The sequence below is a fragment of the Zymoseptoria tritici genome, chromosome 3 (assembly GCF_000219625.1).
Source record: "Zymoseptoria tritici IPO323 chromosome 3, whole genome shotgun sequence".
Classification (NCBI taxonomy): domain Eukaryota; kingdom Fungi; phylum Ascomycota; class Dothideomycetes; order Mycosphaerellales; family Mycosphaerellaceae; genus Zymoseptoria; species Zymoseptoria tritici.
This window is the reverse complement of record NC_018216.1, coordinates 179,799-195,590: the sequence shown is the minus strand read 5'-3', so window position 1 is coordinate 195,590 and position 15,792 is coordinate 179,799. Positions and strand designations below refer to the sequence as shown.

Sequence of the window (15,792 nt, the reverse complement as noted above, 5' to 3'; positions counted from 1 at the left end):
TGCTTCGGGCACGGCACGATGCTCAGTGCGAGTAGTTCTTCTCCAAGACTCACAGAACGTCGACCGTTGAGAACAGCACATCGGTACCGAAATTTTTCTCCAAAAAGAAGGGGCAGATCCTCATCTTCAAAAGAGGGAAGTTGTGGCTTCGGCTCAGGAGAAATAGCGTGAAGTGTGGACGCCACACGGCGGCAACGTGGAAGCGGTTTGACTTTGGACCTGCAGATCTTCAACCACGCGCACGTTTTGGCCATGATGCTGGAAATGTCAGCCCTTGAACTATCGACCTCGTATTCCTTGAGACTATCTTGACCTCACCTACTTTTCGGTATTCACTTCAAGCGTTTGGGAGCATTCGATGTCGTGCCTGAGTTGGACAGGGTGGCAAGAGCATAGGCCGAGGTCGTTGAGGGTGAATTCCGAAGGATTCATATCCGGGAGATTAGATCTCCATCCAATAACTGTTCATTTTTAAATGGATTCACGCGAGGATGCCTTCCCAACTTCGCTCGTTCAGGATCGGTGGATGTCTCAAGTTGGGAAGAGGTGGCTTCGGTCCAGGAGAGATGGCGTGAAGTGAGGTGTGCTGACAGGGATGATAGCTCGAGCATGACATTTCGGACGTCCTTGCTCCCTACCTGTCGGAAACAGCAGCATCGCCTGAATGTCATCAGCCGCATCACCATTGCGAATAGGCCAGGTACTCAAGGGTGTCAAAGACGTATATGTCGTCGCGCAGAAGCTTCATGACCAAGTCTGGAGCGCAAGGTCGATTCAGTCCTGCACCGCTTCCTCCGCCGCCAGTGATCTGTGTCCACCGAACTCGCCATCGGGGTATACGGCGTCACAACAACAGCATCAAGTCGTGCTTAAATATGCCCCTGAGACCCGCCTGCAGCGCGAAAAAGCGATTTTGCAACACTTCGAGGGCGACCCATATATCAGACAACTCATTGATCACGGCAAAGAGCCCTCCTTTCTCGTCTTGGAACACCTCGACTTCGACGCGCTGCGGTCGTCTCGTGAAGCAGAACTGGCACGGAAAGACATCAAAGTCATCGCTCGCAGTGTTCTCTCCGCACTGAAGTCCCTACATGCGAAAGGCATCGCTCACACCGGTATACACGACCCGGCCCGAGACAAACCGCTTGACTGACTCTGCGACCATGCAAGACATCAAACCGGATAACATCCTGCTCAATTTCGACTCCGAAGGTTCAAGAGTGGTTGAAGCGAAACTAGGCGACTGCGGTAAGCTCGAGCAGAACATGGATGTCGATTGGACCGATGCGCGCAGACGGCACTGACCTCGCATCGTACAGGCGATGCTTGGGACGTGGGATTCGACTCGAATCCTCAGGGCACCAGGCATGCGATCGGAGCCGCCATCTTTCGAAGCCCGGAAGCTCTGTTCGGCCTGAAGTGGTCGACTCCCACAGACATATGGTCTTTCGGTGCCACGGCAAGTTGCAAATGTGTTTTCACACACCCCATGACCCATCGACTGACCATGTAGCAGCTCATCAGCCTGATCTGGGGGCGCAACTTCCACATCTTCAAGCCCAGGGACATGTCCGCGGATGATGAGGAGTTTCTAGTTCACGTCCTTGTTCAGCAAGCGAGGTACTTTGGACCCTTCCCGTTGAGCTACGAGATGTGGTTGGACAAGGAACAGCAACAGGTCCTGGCGGCGGTGCACATCCACATCGAAGAGCAGGATATGCGCAAGCGGTTTGCCCAGATGGAAGACGAAGAAATGACGTTAGAGGACCGGAATTTCCTTTGTGGAATCATGAAACTGGACCCGAGGGACAGGCCGACGGCAGAGGAGCTGCTCAAAAGCAATTGGTTTGATTTGCCGTGATGCATGAATGGAGCGGAACGAGCACTTCGAGGGGATCCGGAGGCGGAGATCAGATTGGGCTTGGAGGAAAGAGACTCCTGCGAAAAATCTTTGGTATGCTTGAATGTTTCTGGAGTCAACATGGTGATTCTCCACTTTTTCCGGAGAAGCGTCGATGTCACCAACGTGAGACTATCGCATCGCGCACTGTTCACACTCATCCTTCGCAGCAGAACCTTGCCTTTCCACGCCTCACTCCTCCGTCACGACCGCCACAACAGAAAATCCCACATTACCCTCCGCCTCCTCCACAAACTTGCCCACCCCCATCTCCACCACCCTCTCACTCAACAAATCCTCTCCCTCCTCTATCACCCCACGATCAATCGGATCCCAACTCCCCTCCAACTCCCACAAATGCCCATCCTTCCCCTTCACAAACGTAATAAAGTGATACCCGACCTTCTCCTGGCTCTCCGGCGCATGTGAATCGCCCTCCACCGCAGCAGCCATATGCACCCTCTCCAGCTCCAGCGAGTCGTACAACACCGCCGCGCGCTTGACTCGATGCAACGGCTCCGCTTGCTTGAGCAGTCGATCGATGAGTGTGTCCGGCTGGACATGCGCTCTCGCCGATCCATTACCTACAGCGTGCACGAGCGAGTACAAACCGCATGCATTCCCGATCGTTTGTCGGAACCAGAGAATCGGCTCGTCTGGTCCCGTGGCGTCGTAGGTGATGTGTTCGTCTACTCTACTACCGCTGCCGGTACCGCCGTCGTGGCGGGCGCGCACGCGGTGGTAGACGGGTCCTGGAGCGATGAAGATGAGAGCGTGGACGGGTCGGGGGATGGTGGCGAGGAACGAGCGGTCGAGGGTGTAGATGTCGTGGCAGGTGAGTTTGGAGGAGACGCCGAGGTTGTGCATGAGGGAGGTGAAGACTTCGGGGTTGTTTTCGAGTGGGATGAAGGACTTTTTGCCGGCTGCGTTGATGGTGACGCCTGGTGTGGTGGGTTGCGGCGCCATGATGGGTGGGTCGATCGGTGAGGTTGGTGATGGTGGTTGGTGGGTAGAGGTTGAGAGGTAGTTCGATGTTGGCAAGTTGATGAAGAGATGTGTTTGTCAGATGCTCGCTGGTCGCACAATGAAGTGCGTGACTAGGTAGGAAAGAGAAGATGAGGGAATGTTCACGCCCTACCTTACCTGCATGTGCATGAAGCTGGCAGGAGCTTCATCTCGAGCGGTCCTACGCAGCCTTCGTTCAGTGACGGACCACCGCTGAGAAATGCCTGAATTGCTTCAATCGCATTGCATCCGTCGGACAGGAAACCGAGATGGGTCGTACATTACCTATTCAAAGGCAATGGGGAGAAGAGACGTAAACGATGTCGTGAAAATCGACACCCATTGCAAGGATTCGCCCTCAAGCCGAGGCTACACCCAAATTGAACCCCTCCAATACCAACCATACTTTATTCATGCTCGCCAACGACAACCCGTAAACATACTCTACATACGTACAATCCTCGTGCAGTCAGTTCAGGTAGCCGGAAGTGCATCAATATAACAGCATGGCTTCAGAACCCTACTCCCTCACGCCCTCAACGGCAAATCCTCCTCGCAACAAGACAATCCTCATCACAGGCGGAGCGAGGTAAGCGAAGTCATATCCAAATGCCGATACATATAGGGAAACGAATCGACCCAATGAAATCAAAACAGCAAGCCTGATTCTCTTTCAGCGGCATCGGCCTAGCAACAGCTCTATACCTCCACTCTCACTCCAACAACATCGTCATCCTCGACAAGTCCCCTCATCCTCCCACCGTGAAGGAGCTCACATCCTCCTCCCGTTTCCTCTACATCCCCTGCGACATCCTCTCCTGGCCCTCTCAACGCTCCGCCTTCACCACCGCCGCGACGAAATTCGGCGGCATTGACGCTGTTTACGTCAACGCCGGCGTCGCCGAAGTAGGCGAACAGATCTTCACCGACACCCTCGACGCTTCCGGCGAATTGGCAGAACCGAACCGCATTACCATTGATGTGGACATTCGCGCCGTGGGCGATACGTTGAAGTTGGCGATGTTTCACCTCCGGAACGACAGCACCTCTGGCTCAAAGAAGGGATCTGGAAGGGGAAAGGGAGGAAGCATCGTCATGACAGCTTCACTAGCTGGTTACCTCGCCTCCGCCGGCGCACCACTCTACTCCGCAGCGAAACACGGCGTCGTCGGATACCTCCGCGCTCTGAAAGGAGACTGCGCGAAAGTCGGGATCGCGATTAGCGTCATTGCGCCGGGGATTACACTCACGCCGATTATTCTGGGGAGGAGGGAAGGGCAGAGTTTGGAGGAGTGGGGGAAAGAAATGGATGGGAGAGGGGTGCCGATTAATTCTGCCGAGACGATTGGGTTGGTGGTGGGGAATTTGATGGGGGAGGGGGCGAAGGCGAATGGGAAGGGGGTGTTGGTGCAGGCGAATCGGTGTCAGGAGTTGGAGGGGGGGATTGCGAAGTCAAGGGGTGTTTGGATGGGGAAGGAGATGTTGGAGCGGTTTAGGGGTGGGAGGGAGGCGCCTTTGTTTCCGAATAAGCTATGATATGGATGAGAGGGTGTGATCGTGCTGCTGCCAAGTTGGGGACTGAGCAACATCGCTTCCATATATCTGGCCATGATGTGGTGTTCTGGTCGCCGTGCTGGTGCTGCGAGGAGATAGACTCTCGCCTGACATCCAAGTGTATCGAGCCCATGCTTGATTCAACAGCTTGTCCTTCAACCAGTCCCATATTCGCCGGCATCCACAGATCATACACCACCAATTCGTGCTGTCTTGTCCGTTCTCCCATTTTTGTCCGCAATCCATTTTCATTTCCCGCGCCTTGAACACCTCCTCATCGCCATCTCTCCTCTTAATCCACACTAACACCCTTCGCCTTCAAATCCTTCCTCGCCGTCTCAATCTCCTTCATCAACTCGTCGTGCGCCTCCGGAACGTCGTTGAAAGTAAGGACACCCCAGCCCAGTTTTCCGAGGAGGTATGCGCCGAAGGAGATCAATGCCCAGATGGGGAGCTGCAAGGTGTACTGTCAGTGGATGTGTTCAACGAGCTGGAGAGCTTCCCAGTGATCGCGTACGACAGGTATTATCTCGTTCTGAATGAGCGATGGGAATGGTACGAGGCCGAGGACGCAGACTGTGTAGATCTGTGAGAAGGGAGTGGTCAGCGAGCATTGGGTGAGGTCGGGTCTTGGTGAGGATGTACGGATGCGACCAGAAGGCCCATGGAAAGTGTCTGTGCGGCGCGTGTCATGTTGGCGGTGGGATTGACGTGAAAGAATGTGAGGTCGGACGGGAGTGTGAGGTCGGAGTAAGTGAATGTCTAGAGACGCGCGATGTGTACGTTCAGGGAGACGTGGTCGAGATTAGGTCTAGCGGAGCAGGGTGTCTGCCGACGTTCAGCCGGTCTATATGAGTGGACTTCAATGTGTGCTTTCCCAGTCGGACTGTCGTTGACATGACATCGCCTTCCTCCCTTGTTTACCTCGTATCCTGCTTTCTCGTCTGGTACTTTGAGCCCGCTGCCTTCCACGACTATACAGTCAAGCTGTGAGACTTTTGGGAAACAACACCAAGCAGACTTCACACAGAACAGAGACCAATACTTCAGTCTTAATCGCATATCTTCCCGGAAGTAGTGTTCAGCTCGTCTGCGCACATCACTAGGCCCAGCGACAAGAACCGCATACCACGCCTCGCTCACTGGAACATCACGACGGCAACTCGCAATATTGCATGCTAGACTACCCCATCAACAAACTTTGATGGACTCGTTCTGAATGCGCTAGGTCTACCACGATATCGTTCTCCCGGACCACGGCGATCGCAGAGTGTCAGCAATCGATTATTGCAGTCGTTGCGCGATAATGTCTGCTTCCGATCAAGCCGACGTCCAGGTCGACCAGGCCGCCGTCCAGAGAGCTTTATCACAGCTCTCAGCCATATCTGCATACAACGATTACGACCCTACGGACCTTGCAATACTCGTGATTGACAGCAGACAATCCAGTGCTACGCGTCAGCGTCTAGCCACCCCGGAAACCTTGAAGGGTCTCGTGCACACCGTTGAAGTCCATCTCAACACCAATCGCGAAACAAGCGTTCTTGCTCTACGCTGTATAGCAAACGCTTGCGCCGATAATACGCCGGCCCGGGACATCATCACTGCTTCTGGATTCTCCTGGGCTGCTCAGTGTCTTGCCGTTGCAGACTTTCAGCTCTCAGTATTGACTTCGAAAGTACTGTTCAACATTTGCTCGGACCATGAGCCTTCGCAGAAGAAATGCTTCGAGGAGAGATTGCACGTTCCGCTGATCAACTTCCTGGCGAGCAAAGACGCAGTCAGACGTCCGAACGGTGCCGACGAGAAGGAAACCCACGCAGCAGATATCACATTCGCAATAGATGTCTTGTTCATGGTCGCAGGAATGAAGGCGAGTGCGGGGACTCAGTCCGATGAGCTGCTGTCAGCCAACGACCTAGTAAACCTGATATTCCTTCCAGATCTACATTCAAGGTATGTGGATGTCGAAACCTTCGCCTCGCTTTCGGAGACAGTGCTGGCATTTCTCCGCGACCCAAAGGAACAGGAGCACATCATTGCGAAGGGGCACGTTGGCTATCTCTTGGACATCCTGCGGCGCCAGCAGTTCAAAGCATCAAAACTGGATCCATCCGACGAAGAGGCAGCGGAGGATTTGAAAGTTCTCCTCGCGTTGAGCACGAGTTTCGTCTGGATTCTATCTGACATCGCTGCACTACCTGCTTTCAAGACGATCTATACACTCGAAAGAGTAGAGTGTGAAGGGCTATTCATCAGGTTTATCCGGAGTGATGATGCACGTGAGCGGAGAAACGATCCGAATGGATTGTTGCTCACGGCTAACTTCCAAGCTCTGGGAAATCTCCTCTGGGCACTACCCGCGGAGCAATTCGGACATTTAGTCGAGCGCGATGAGCTTGCGCTCCACCGGCCCGCGATGGCAGCAATACTGGCGGCAGGCAACAGCAAGGAAGACGCGATGGTGGTACACTCGGCGGCTGGACTGCTCATCCAACTCTCGCGACCGTCAGTCCGCGTGAGGGAAATCATCGGAGGTGCTGATTCTTCTCTTTCCGTATTGGAGCGTCTGATCCGACATGAGTTGCCAGGCGTAAAGCAGGAAGGCGTAAAGTTGCTTCGAGCACTCGGCAAGGATTGTCCGACCAATCAACAGAAATTTGCTGAATTGGCAAAGGAGGTAATACTTGCGTCTGCGGAGAGCAACAACGCAGCGATCGTGGAGGAGGTGCCAAGTTGAAGATAGCGACTTCAGCGACCGACTTTGCCCGCAAACTTCCTCCTCGTCCAGAGATCACCATGTTCGAGATATTCCGCTTTGGTCACGACCAATGATCTCAACAAGTCCTCGTTCTGTGCCAACCGCGCACCGCCCAACCACACATTCTTGACCGGATCTTCAGCTCTCGCGACTCTGACGACATATTTTTCATCCACCAGCTTCCTCAGATCACTCTCGAATCTTTCCGGGAAGCCCTTCAAGCAGCTGGTTCCTCCCTCTACCACCACATTCGCTAAGAAGCCCTGCCACAACCCCTTTGGCAATGCTGCGAGACTCTGCATCACGGTACTCGCGATACCCTCCTGTTGCATCCCAATATCACTAGGAGTGAACAACACTTCTGGTACTGCGAAGCGCTCACTACCGATCGGCAAAACCATCTCGCTTGTACCCCCGATACCCAGCCGCCTCAGCCGGGCACTCTTACTCGGATCGTGTTGACGAGCGAAACCTCGCTTGAGAACTTCATAGTCTGGGAGAACATAGTCCACCACTACACTGACATCAATCTCGCGTGGATCATTTCTTCCTCCCTTCCATACTCGTTCAAGGAGGTCCGAGAAGTTGGTTGAGTCCGAGGCTACGAAGCACACGTCTTCTTTGATCTCCTGAGATATCCAGTCTTCGCGATGCATGTCCATCGTTCGACTGAGTTGGTTTTGAAGATGGTTCGTAAGTAGCTTGCCTCCAACTTCCAGCCTACGACAAGCAGCGTGAAGTGGTCGTCCATGATAGAGCGGCGTGACGGTAGTATGCGAATGCCCAGCATCAACAGCAAGCACAGCCTCAAGCGGAGTTCCAGCATCCGGTGAGACCGCATTAGGAAACGGAGACGGCGAATAAGCCGTCAAAACCGGCGCAGCAACCCTCCATAGCGAAGCAAATCCAAACTCCTCAAACACCATCTCATCCGCATTCCTCTGCAACGCCGTCGGCGCATTCGGTGACTCCGTAAGAATCAAGTTCGTCTGACTCGGATCGCAGTGCACGGGAGACTTGGAGTTGAAAATCGTTCGTTCCCAAATCGCTTTCTCGCCTTCCCAGTTTACGACGTAACCTTTCTCGACGGGTCGTCGGATGTGTAGTTCGCCAAAGTCGGCGCAGGTATCCAGGTCGGCGCCGACGTAGGTGATTCGATCGCGGTTGGAGCGGGCGATGCAGTTGGGGATTATGTGGCAGGAGGAGAGGGTTGGAGGGGTGGAGGGGTTGGAGAAGCCGGCTTTGACGGTGTGGGCGCCGTTGTCGAAGATGAGGGTTTGGGGTGTGATGCGGTCGGCGGGTTGAGATGATGACGCCGCCGCCGCTTTTGGTTTCGCCATGTGGTGGTGGTGTTGATGTAGAGTTTAGGGTTGTGGTTCTTGTTTCGCATGTGAAAGAGGTCGAGGACCCCGCCAAGACGCTTGACTTCTGATGCTGAATAAAAAGTTGTAGAGATGGACACCTTACTTCGACAACAACGACGGGGACTACAAACAAACCGCAGCGATGGCGCCGAAACCAGCAGAGGTCACAGCCTTGATCGACCTGATAACCTCCACCCAGTCTCTCCTCCGTCAGTTCACCACCGCCCTACGCCGCACCTCGAACCCCACCACGATCCCGAACGCTCCAAACCCGCTGCACCTCCTCCGCGATGCCGCCACCCTCCTCAAAGCCCACACGACCAAAGTCTCCCTCCTCGCAATCAACAAACCCTTCACCCCCACAGCCATCACCGCAGTCCTCCGGGACTTGTCCACGACTTGTCTCCCAGCTCTCATGAGCGGAACACAAATTTGCAGCACGGAAGAGAAGACGTGGGGAAAACTGATGGGCAAAGAAGTGAACGCGCGGGTCTTGAGGGTATTCCGCGAAGTGGAGAATCTACTGCAAGAACTACGATCGATCGCGGAGGGGAATGCGCCGGGCGGATCGCGGAGGGATAGTCTGAGTTCGACGGGCGTGGTGTGGGAGAGCTGCGATGCGGTCGCGGAGTTGGAGAAGATGGGGATTGCCGGGTTAGCCGTACGGAAGGCGGAGCAGTATCGAGATGCGATTAGCGATGCGATTGAGGAGTTGAAAGAGTGGAAGGAAGGTACGGATTTGGAGAGTGAAGGGCACGACGACGCGTTGCTGGATAGTGGGGATGAAGGGGTTGATGGGGATGCGGAGAGTGTGGAGGAGATGTTCAATGCGGCGAATAGTTTGCCGGCGGATCGGGTCGAGTTGCGGGAGTTGGTGGAGAAGGCGGAGGGGAGGTTGAAGAAGGTCGTGTTGTTGTTTACGGCGGTGGGGAAGAGGAGGCTGAAGACTTTTGGTGGGGAGAAGGTGGAGGGTTTGGACCGGGTGTTGGAGCAGTTGGAGGTGGTGCAGAATGATGTGGATGATCTGGCTGGGCTGTTTTATGACTTGGATGAGGATGGTGTTAAAGAAGGGTTGGAGAAGTGCGTGAGGGAAGCCAAGGCAGTCAGCAAAATCGTCAAGCTTGATTGGAAAGGCAAGGAAGACGCTTTCACGACATGGAGTGCAAAGTGGGAGGAAGCCGTTGGATGAATGGAGATGTCGTTCGAATGGCACTTCGATTACTCCTTGAACCGAGTATGGCGACAATCGACGCCATGTCGATCTGGCCTTGGCTTCCTCTACGTGGTATAAGGATTATACACCGCCCCACTATCATCCGTCCTTCTCTTGATCCTCCTATTCTCAAACTTCAAGAAAAACTTCGTCGACAACGCCAGCCCCATAGCCAACGCTCCAAACACCAACATCAAAATCCACGCCAACGGATACTCCGGCCTCGTATCATCGCGGAAGAAGTACGGAGAAATGATATTCCCGACATGACCCACGATATTTACAATCGCACCCGCCGCGGCGCGTTTCTCGGGTGTTTGCCCGGCGCTAGAGACTGCCCAGGAGTAGACAAGAGCGTTGGCGGAGAAGGATCCCGGAGCGTAGAGGAAGGAAGCGGCGTAGCGGGCGGCTGTGTTCGGCGTCGCGACGGTGATGACGAAGCCGATCATCGAGGCAGTAAGGCTGCCGACGATGTGGTAGCCGCGTTCGCGGATGCGGTCCGAGTCGCGGGCGATGGCGAAGGAGACGGCTGCGCCGAGGAAGTAGGGTGGGGAGGTGAGGAGGAGGGAGACGATTCTGTGGGAGAAGAGTCAATGGGGGCTGCTTGTTGATTTGATGGCGAGACTCACCTGTTGCCGATTCCGAGACCTTGCACCAGAATGGGGAAGAAGAAGTTGAATCCATAACTCGCGGTCATGGTCAGGTTCAAGAACATCTGCAGCAGAGTCAGTCGGAGGCTAAGTCGAGAGCAAGACGAAGTTGACCACTCACAAACAAGTACATCTTGGGATCCGTCATCACAAGCTTGATACCATCCCAAACTTTGCCGCTGCCCGTCGAACCAGTGACTCTGTCCGCTTCAACTCGCGCAACCGCCAACCTGCGACAGTCCTCATCCATAGTCCACTTCTGCGATCCAGTTTTCGACTCCGGATAGTCGGGCAGGAGGAACAGAGCAGCAATACCACACACGGTACTCATCAATGCCTCAATGATAAACAGCCACTGCCAGCCCATGATACCTGCGACACCCTCCATACCATTGAAGATTCCAGCAGCGAGGATGCCAGACATGGCTTGCGCGAGGACTAGACCAGAGTAGAGGATTGCAATTCGAAGGGCGATTTCCTTGCGGGTGTACCAGCAGGAAAGAAGGTAGACGGCACCGGGAAAGAGAGGCGCTTCAGTCATGCCGAGAATGAAGCGGACGCCCCAGAGAGTTCGCACATCTGGGACTGCGGCGGTGCATGCGGAGACGGCGGACCAGATTATGGCAGTCGCGGGGAGGTAGATTCCTGGTCGAACGCCTATATGTGATCCAAAGTCAGAAACAAGTGATGTTAATGCTTGATCCAACTCTCTTACGGGTCAAAAGCATGTTCGAAGGCAACTGCATGATCATGTAGCCGACAGTTAACAAGGACACTGCAGTGTTGTAGTCTTCTCCACCTGACTCGAAGTTCAGAGACTCTCCCATTGACGGTTCCGCGAGTTGAGCTTGTGCCTATTGTCTAAGGTGTCAGACAATAGCGTTCATGATTTTCCTCACCTTGGCCAGCGCTACAACATGAGCACGACGACCCCATGGTACGTACAAGGTTCGTCCTGTCAAGGTAGTTGTTCCAGTAGAGCAGCCACAGCAGTGGGAGTAGTGTCATATCCAGCCTTCTCACGAGCTTCTTCTCGGTGGCACGCCAATCCGGAAGGTTAAGAGCGAGGATGGGAGCGGCATCCTCGAAGAGCTCGGAAGCTTTGACGCCTCCCGGGACTGCGGCGAGGAGTTCAGGTGTGATGGGCTTATCTGGAACGATGTAGGGAACGCTGGTCTCATTGAGGTGGTCCACGCTGGCGGCGTTCTTCTCTGGATTGGACTTGTTAGAGGGAGTGTCGTTAGCGTAGACGGTCATGATGAGCTAAGGCTGAGTGAGTAAGGACAAGGAAAGGAGAGTGTGACAGGAAGAGAGGAGAGAAGGAGAAGAGCACACCTTATGCTGGACGGCACAGCGGGCTCTGACTTATACGCTCCTACTACGACATACAGTAGTCCACGCCACCGGCGATGACCCCGTGTCCAAGCGCTGGTGGATCAACGCTGAGAGTTCATGTCCCATGGGGAAGACTTGGATTGTGGAGGATGTCGGAATCGTCCTCTGGTGCAACTCGTGTCGCGGACTTAGTGGATCTTCGAATGGCGTGCTAGTCCGTGGCGATATCCAGCAATGGCGCCGAGAAGCGGCATTTGGTCTTGGATTGGCTTGCGGAGTGTTCCTCATTTGGCAGTGTTGCATGTATGTGGAGAGTTGAACTTCAATGGCAGTTGATGAGAAGGTAACAATGTAAGCCCAGTGGGTCAAGACTCGGCACAACATGGAGCGTGGTACTCGCCAGTAGGAAAACTTCTCGGAGTGGTGGTAGGAAGGATGCTCAGACCCTCGGACTTGGCTGCGGGTAAGGCGAAGGTTTCCTTCTTGTAGATCCTCACCTGACTGTCATGGTCCCCTTGGTCCATTCGTGAGTAGAAGGACAGAACGAGCGAATGTTAGCAGTCGTTTATCCCACCAGAAGCGTCAAAAAGCCTTTCGAGCTTCTCTCCATGTCTGTTGCGACTCTTGAAAAATCCATGAACATCTTCGCAAGGGCTTCACCACGAAGATTGATCTTGCCTTACGTACAGACCGAAGTAAGGCCTCATCATCCTGGGTCCGAATCATGAATCACCAATGCCATATGCCAATGGCGAAAGTCCGTCCAAGATTCTCGGAATCTTGAGTTCAGTGGATCCGTACATTCCCTCCAAGCCTTCATCTCCTTGGCCGCGATCCTCGTGAAAGAAGAAACGTCGCCCTCGGGACCGGACGAGCTTGCTTGTGCCTGAGAAAGTACCGGTGCGAGAGCTGACATTTGAGCCGAGTCTATTCGTGCGAGGAACGGAATGGTGCGTCGCTAGAGTATGAAGTAATTCGACGTCTTGAGGACAAAAGTTATTCGAAAGGACGTGAAGTCGGCAAGTCGGCATCGTCATCGCGCTTCGCCGAGCTGCATGGCGAATATACGGCTCGGCGCCGCGTGAGAGTCGCGTGTTGGACATCTAATTCCATGTTGAGTGCATCGCATGTTGATGGACAAGCAGCAGGACCTTGAGACCTACAGAGAACATGCCCCACATCTCTGATGAATACCGTCTCTTCTCATCGCTGATCGACTCCACTGTCTTCTTGCCCTGGCTTCGCCCTTCCACGACAATGTACATGCTCCACACCCCAGATAAATCCCCACAAACGATACACATCCAACGCCGCGCTTTGCAGGCACACAATGCAGTAAGTAGTACATCCAAACACAAAGTCCAAGGTCAAGCATCCCTCAATCCCTCTCAACCGCCAATTGCACACTAACATCCCACCTCCCACCGCCCAACCGCTTCCTCACCACCTCCCCAACCTTTTTCCGTATCCTCACCAAATCGTCCCCAACCATACCATACCCACCCTTTGAACTCCGATATCTCAACTTCAAATTCGCCATACACAGTCCGTAATGTACCTGCCAGAATCTCGCCTCGTCCACCCGACTGACCGCCGGATCCGCGTCGGCGATCGCTTCGACGATGCCTTTCAGACCGTCTCGTTCGGCGGAAGAAGTGGCGTTGAAGCTCATGAGGAGCATACTGGCGAGACTTGTGCCGAGACGGGCGCCGAGGAGGATCATGAAGGAGGCGATCGTGAAGGCGAGGACTTTGTCGAAGATGCTGTAGGAGATGGTCGGTAGGAACGGGAGGAGTAGCAGGAGGATAGAGCAGGATAATGTGAGGAAGTGGGAGGGATTGCCGAGGATTCGACCCCAGCCTGCGAGTAGTTCGAAACGCATGGCGCGACCGATGCGGGCGTGGTTCTTTAGGAGAAGAGCGGAGACGAGTGTCGACACGATGCTGAGCATGCTAGCGATGTCGACGTGACCCATCGTGACACGTTCGTGAGCGTGCGGGGAGTGAGCTTCGTGGTTTCCAACATTCTCCAGTGCGTGTTGGATGCCGTGCGAGATGACATCCAGCCCCATGAAAGCGATGAAGACCGCCATTCCGAATCCTGCTAAGACGTCGGCTCGTTCGAGGCCGAAAGGATGTTTGATCGAAGAACGCTTCCAGACTTCGAAGTTGCCCATTACGTCCACCACTACGCAGACCGTTGCGCCGGAAGCGTCGAAGAGTAGTAGTCGTGATAGGGCGGTCATGGCGAGGGAGCCAGCTCCAGAGTATTGCACATAAGCTGCGATGGCAAAGTGAGCAGCACACCAAGCTAGCCGTGCCGTCTGATGCCTCGTCATGCTCAGCCATAGCTCTCTTCTCGTAGGAAGAGGCAATGATGCAGGCACGCTCAGAGGTGTCCGCTGGATCTGAGGCGACTTGAAGATCTGGTCCATATGCACCGCATGGATCGAGGAGTGTCTGTACTTGTGTCCTCGTCGCTTGCCCAATAGTTCGTTCTTGCCCGCATTACTATCGCGTTCATATTGCACAGTCTGGAAGTTGAATGGATTCGTCACCGTCACTGATGCTCTTCTTTCTCCAGCGCCCGCGCTGGAGTCGATTGTGTTGAAGCCCCCATCCGTGCTGGCTGTCATCGGCGTACGCTGTGGACTGAGTCCGCCGTTCCCGTTGAAAGTCGCGCTCCAGGGAGGAGATAGCAAGGTTGGAACATCTTGCTGTCCGGTGTAGGGAGCGGAATCGACGGATATGCCGATTCCTGATTGAGAGCCATTGCTGTGGTGTGTGTATCGTTGTGAGAAGAGATCCCGCGAGGTGCTTCTTTCGTGATCGTGTTCCAGAGCGAAGTTGTGCTCGTCTGGTATAGGTGTCGGTGGTGTCGGTGTTCGAGGAGGCAGCGGTATGGGTAGATGCGAGGCCATTTGCCGGCCGATAGAAGAGTGAGACCGGCTCACTGGTGAATTGTAGGGAATGTGATCCTATGCATCGAGGCGACAACGAGAGTGGAATCCGGCAACAAGGGAGTGTAGATGTTTATGCAGGTACTGATCACTCTTTGTCGTGTAGACCAGGGGTCTAATCCACCAAGGTTTGGCGACGGATTTGGATGTGACGTGGGGAACGTTCAACTCTCTTTCATCCTCACACTTCACGCCAGACAATTTCGCGCTCACGCACTACACTTCGATTCGACGACGAACAGCTCAATGAGGTAGTCAATGGAACCCTCAGGCAGGCGAGATGGAGTCCGCTGGTGGCAGCAGCGAGTCCCGCCGTAATACCGTCTCCGGTCCCCGACCCGACGTGGACCAGAAGGATGTACTCGACAACGAGCAGAATGCTCTCACACAACCGGCGAGCGACGCGATGAGGCTTCCCCTTCTATCGATGACAGATGTCAGCCCGCCGACGAAACCGACCCCGCACAAGCGTTCCGGAAGTGGGAGTATACTGGGCAGGTTCAATTTCTTGAGGAACAGCAGTGAGACAAAAGGCGACAAGGAGAAGGAGAATGGCCTGCAAAGTCCGAAAAGCCACAAAAGCAGTAAGAGCATTGACGACGATGCGCCGGAACACTCACCAATATCGCCTGAGAAGGGCGAGAGTGCCATGGCTGCGGTGCTGAAGTCGCCGACCACGAGGAAGCGCAAGGGGTCATTACGGAAGACAGCGCTGTTGGGAGGGCGGAAGTTGGCAGCTGAAGGGAGAGAGCGGAGGAATAGTCTTCTTTCGCGGAGCTCTTCCACAAAACACATCCAGCCTCAGGTTCCCACCGTGGATGCCATCACTCAGACAGCTGCCGTCCCCAATGATGAGGGCGACGACGATGAGGATCATGAAGCAACAAGCAGTTTACACAGCGGATTCAGCTATGAGCAAGTCCCAGCTGCTAGCAGCAGTAGCAGTGATGCTGGCTGGTCTCGAGACTCCCCCGCCGTGGCCTCTACCCGCCTCGCCCTCCTCACAGATCACCGTAACCATGAAGCCGCTCCCATCAGCAACCCCGGC

The 15,792-nt window shown here is 54.6% G+C and overlaps 9 protein-coding genes across 9 annotated transcripts; 4 read left to right on the top strand and 5 right to left on the bottom strand.

The window, feature by feature from the left end:
* Positions 1–664: 664 nt before the first annotated feature.
* On the top strand, positions 665–1,864 carry MYCGRDRAFT_37854 (uncharacterized protein; the record flags this gene model as incomplete). The annotated part of the gene is made up of 5 exons (XM_003854602.1): positions 665–803; positions 864–1,118; positions 1,174–1,251; positions 1,323–1,477; positions 1,520–1,864. 5 exons carry the CDS (start codon positions 665–667, stop codon positions 1,862–1,864), a joined length of 972 nt encoding a protein of 323 aa, XP_003854650.1.
* A 231-nt stretch (positions 1,865–2,095) lies between these two features.
* On the bottom strand, positions 2,096–2,869 carry MYCGRDRAFT_91335 (uncharacterized protein; the record flags this gene model as incomplete). Its single annotated transcript, XM_003853591.1, has 1 exon — positions 2,096–2,869. One exon carries the CDS (start codon positions 2,867–2,869, stop codon positions 2,096–2,098), a length of 774 nt encoding a protein of 257 aa, XP_003853639.1.
* Positions 2,870–3,392: 523 nt separating this feature from the next.
* On the top strand, positions 3,393–4,444 carry MYCGRDRAFT_69263 (uncharacterized protein; the record flags this gene model as incomplete). Its single annotated transcript, XM_003854603.1, has 2 exons — positions 3,393–3,497; positions 3,586–4,444. 2 exons carry the CDS (start codon positions 3,415–3,417, stop codon positions 4,442–4,444), a joined length of 942 nt encoding a protein of 313 aa, XP_003854651.1.
* A 310-nt stretch (positions 4,445–4,754) lies between these two features.
* On the bottom strand, positions 4,755–5,155 carry MYCGRDRAFT_37747 (uncharacterized protein; the record flags this gene model as incomplete). Its single annotated transcript, XM_003853590.1, has 3 exons — positions 4,755–4,916; positions 4,980–5,048; positions 5,108–5,155. The coding sequence occupies 3 exons, from the start codon at positions 5,153–5,155 to the stop codon at positions 4,755–4,757; spliced, it is 279 nt and encodes a 92-aa protein (XP_003853638.1).
* Positions 5,156–7,213: 2,058 nt separating this feature from the next.
* ARP2405 (actin-related protein, ARP6 class) lies at positions 7,214–8,568 on the bottom strand (the record flags this gene model as incomplete). Its single annotated transcript, XM_003853589.1, has 1 exon — positions 7,214–8,568. One exon carries the CDS (start codon positions 8,561–8,563, stop codon positions 7,214–7,216), a length of 1,350 nt encoding a protein of 449 aa, XP_003853637.1.
* Positions 8,569–8,718: 150 nt separating this feature from the next.
* On the top strand, positions 8,719–9,776 carry MYCGRDRAFT_99376 (uncharacterized protein; the record flags this gene model as incomplete). The annotated part of the gene is made up of 1 exon (XM_003854604.1): positions 8,719–9,776. One exon carries the CDS (start codon positions 8,730–8,732, stop codon positions 9,774–9,776), a length of 1,047 nt encoding a protein of 348 aa, XP_003854652.1.
* An 89-nt stretch (positions 9,777–9,865) lies between these two features.
* MYCGRDRAFT_38718 (uncharacterized protein) lies at positions 9,866–11,707 on the bottom strand (the record flags this gene model as incomplete). The annotated part of the gene is made up of 5 exons (XM_003853588.1): positions 9,866–10,376; positions 10,430–10,515; positions 10,572–11,107; positions 11,166–11,304; positions 11,474–11,707. 5 exons carry the CDS (start codon positions 11,705–11,707, stop codon positions 9,866–9,868), a joined length of 1,506 nt encoding a protein of 501 aa, XP_003853636.1.
* A 1,456-nt stretch (positions 11,708–13,163) lies between these two features.
* MYCGRDRAFT_38036 (uncharacterized protein) lies at positions 13,164–14,420 on the bottom strand (the record flags this gene model as incomplete). The annotated part of the gene is made up of 1 exon (XM_003853587.1): positions 13,164–14,420. One exon carries the CDS (start codon positions 14,418–14,420, stop codon positions 13,164–13,166), a length of 1,257 nt encoding a protein of 418 aa, XP_003853635.1.
* A 511-nt stretch (positions 14,421–14,931) lies between these two features.
* Positions 14,932–15,696, top strand: MYCGRDRAFT_103545 (uncharacterized protein; the record flags this gene model as incomplete). The annotated part of the gene is made up of 1 exon (XM_003854605.1): positions 14,932–15,696. A coding segment is annotated over one exon (672 nt), but the record flags the coding sequence as incomplete, so codon positions are not given.
* Between the last annotated feature and the right edge of the window lie 96 nt (positions 15,697–15,792).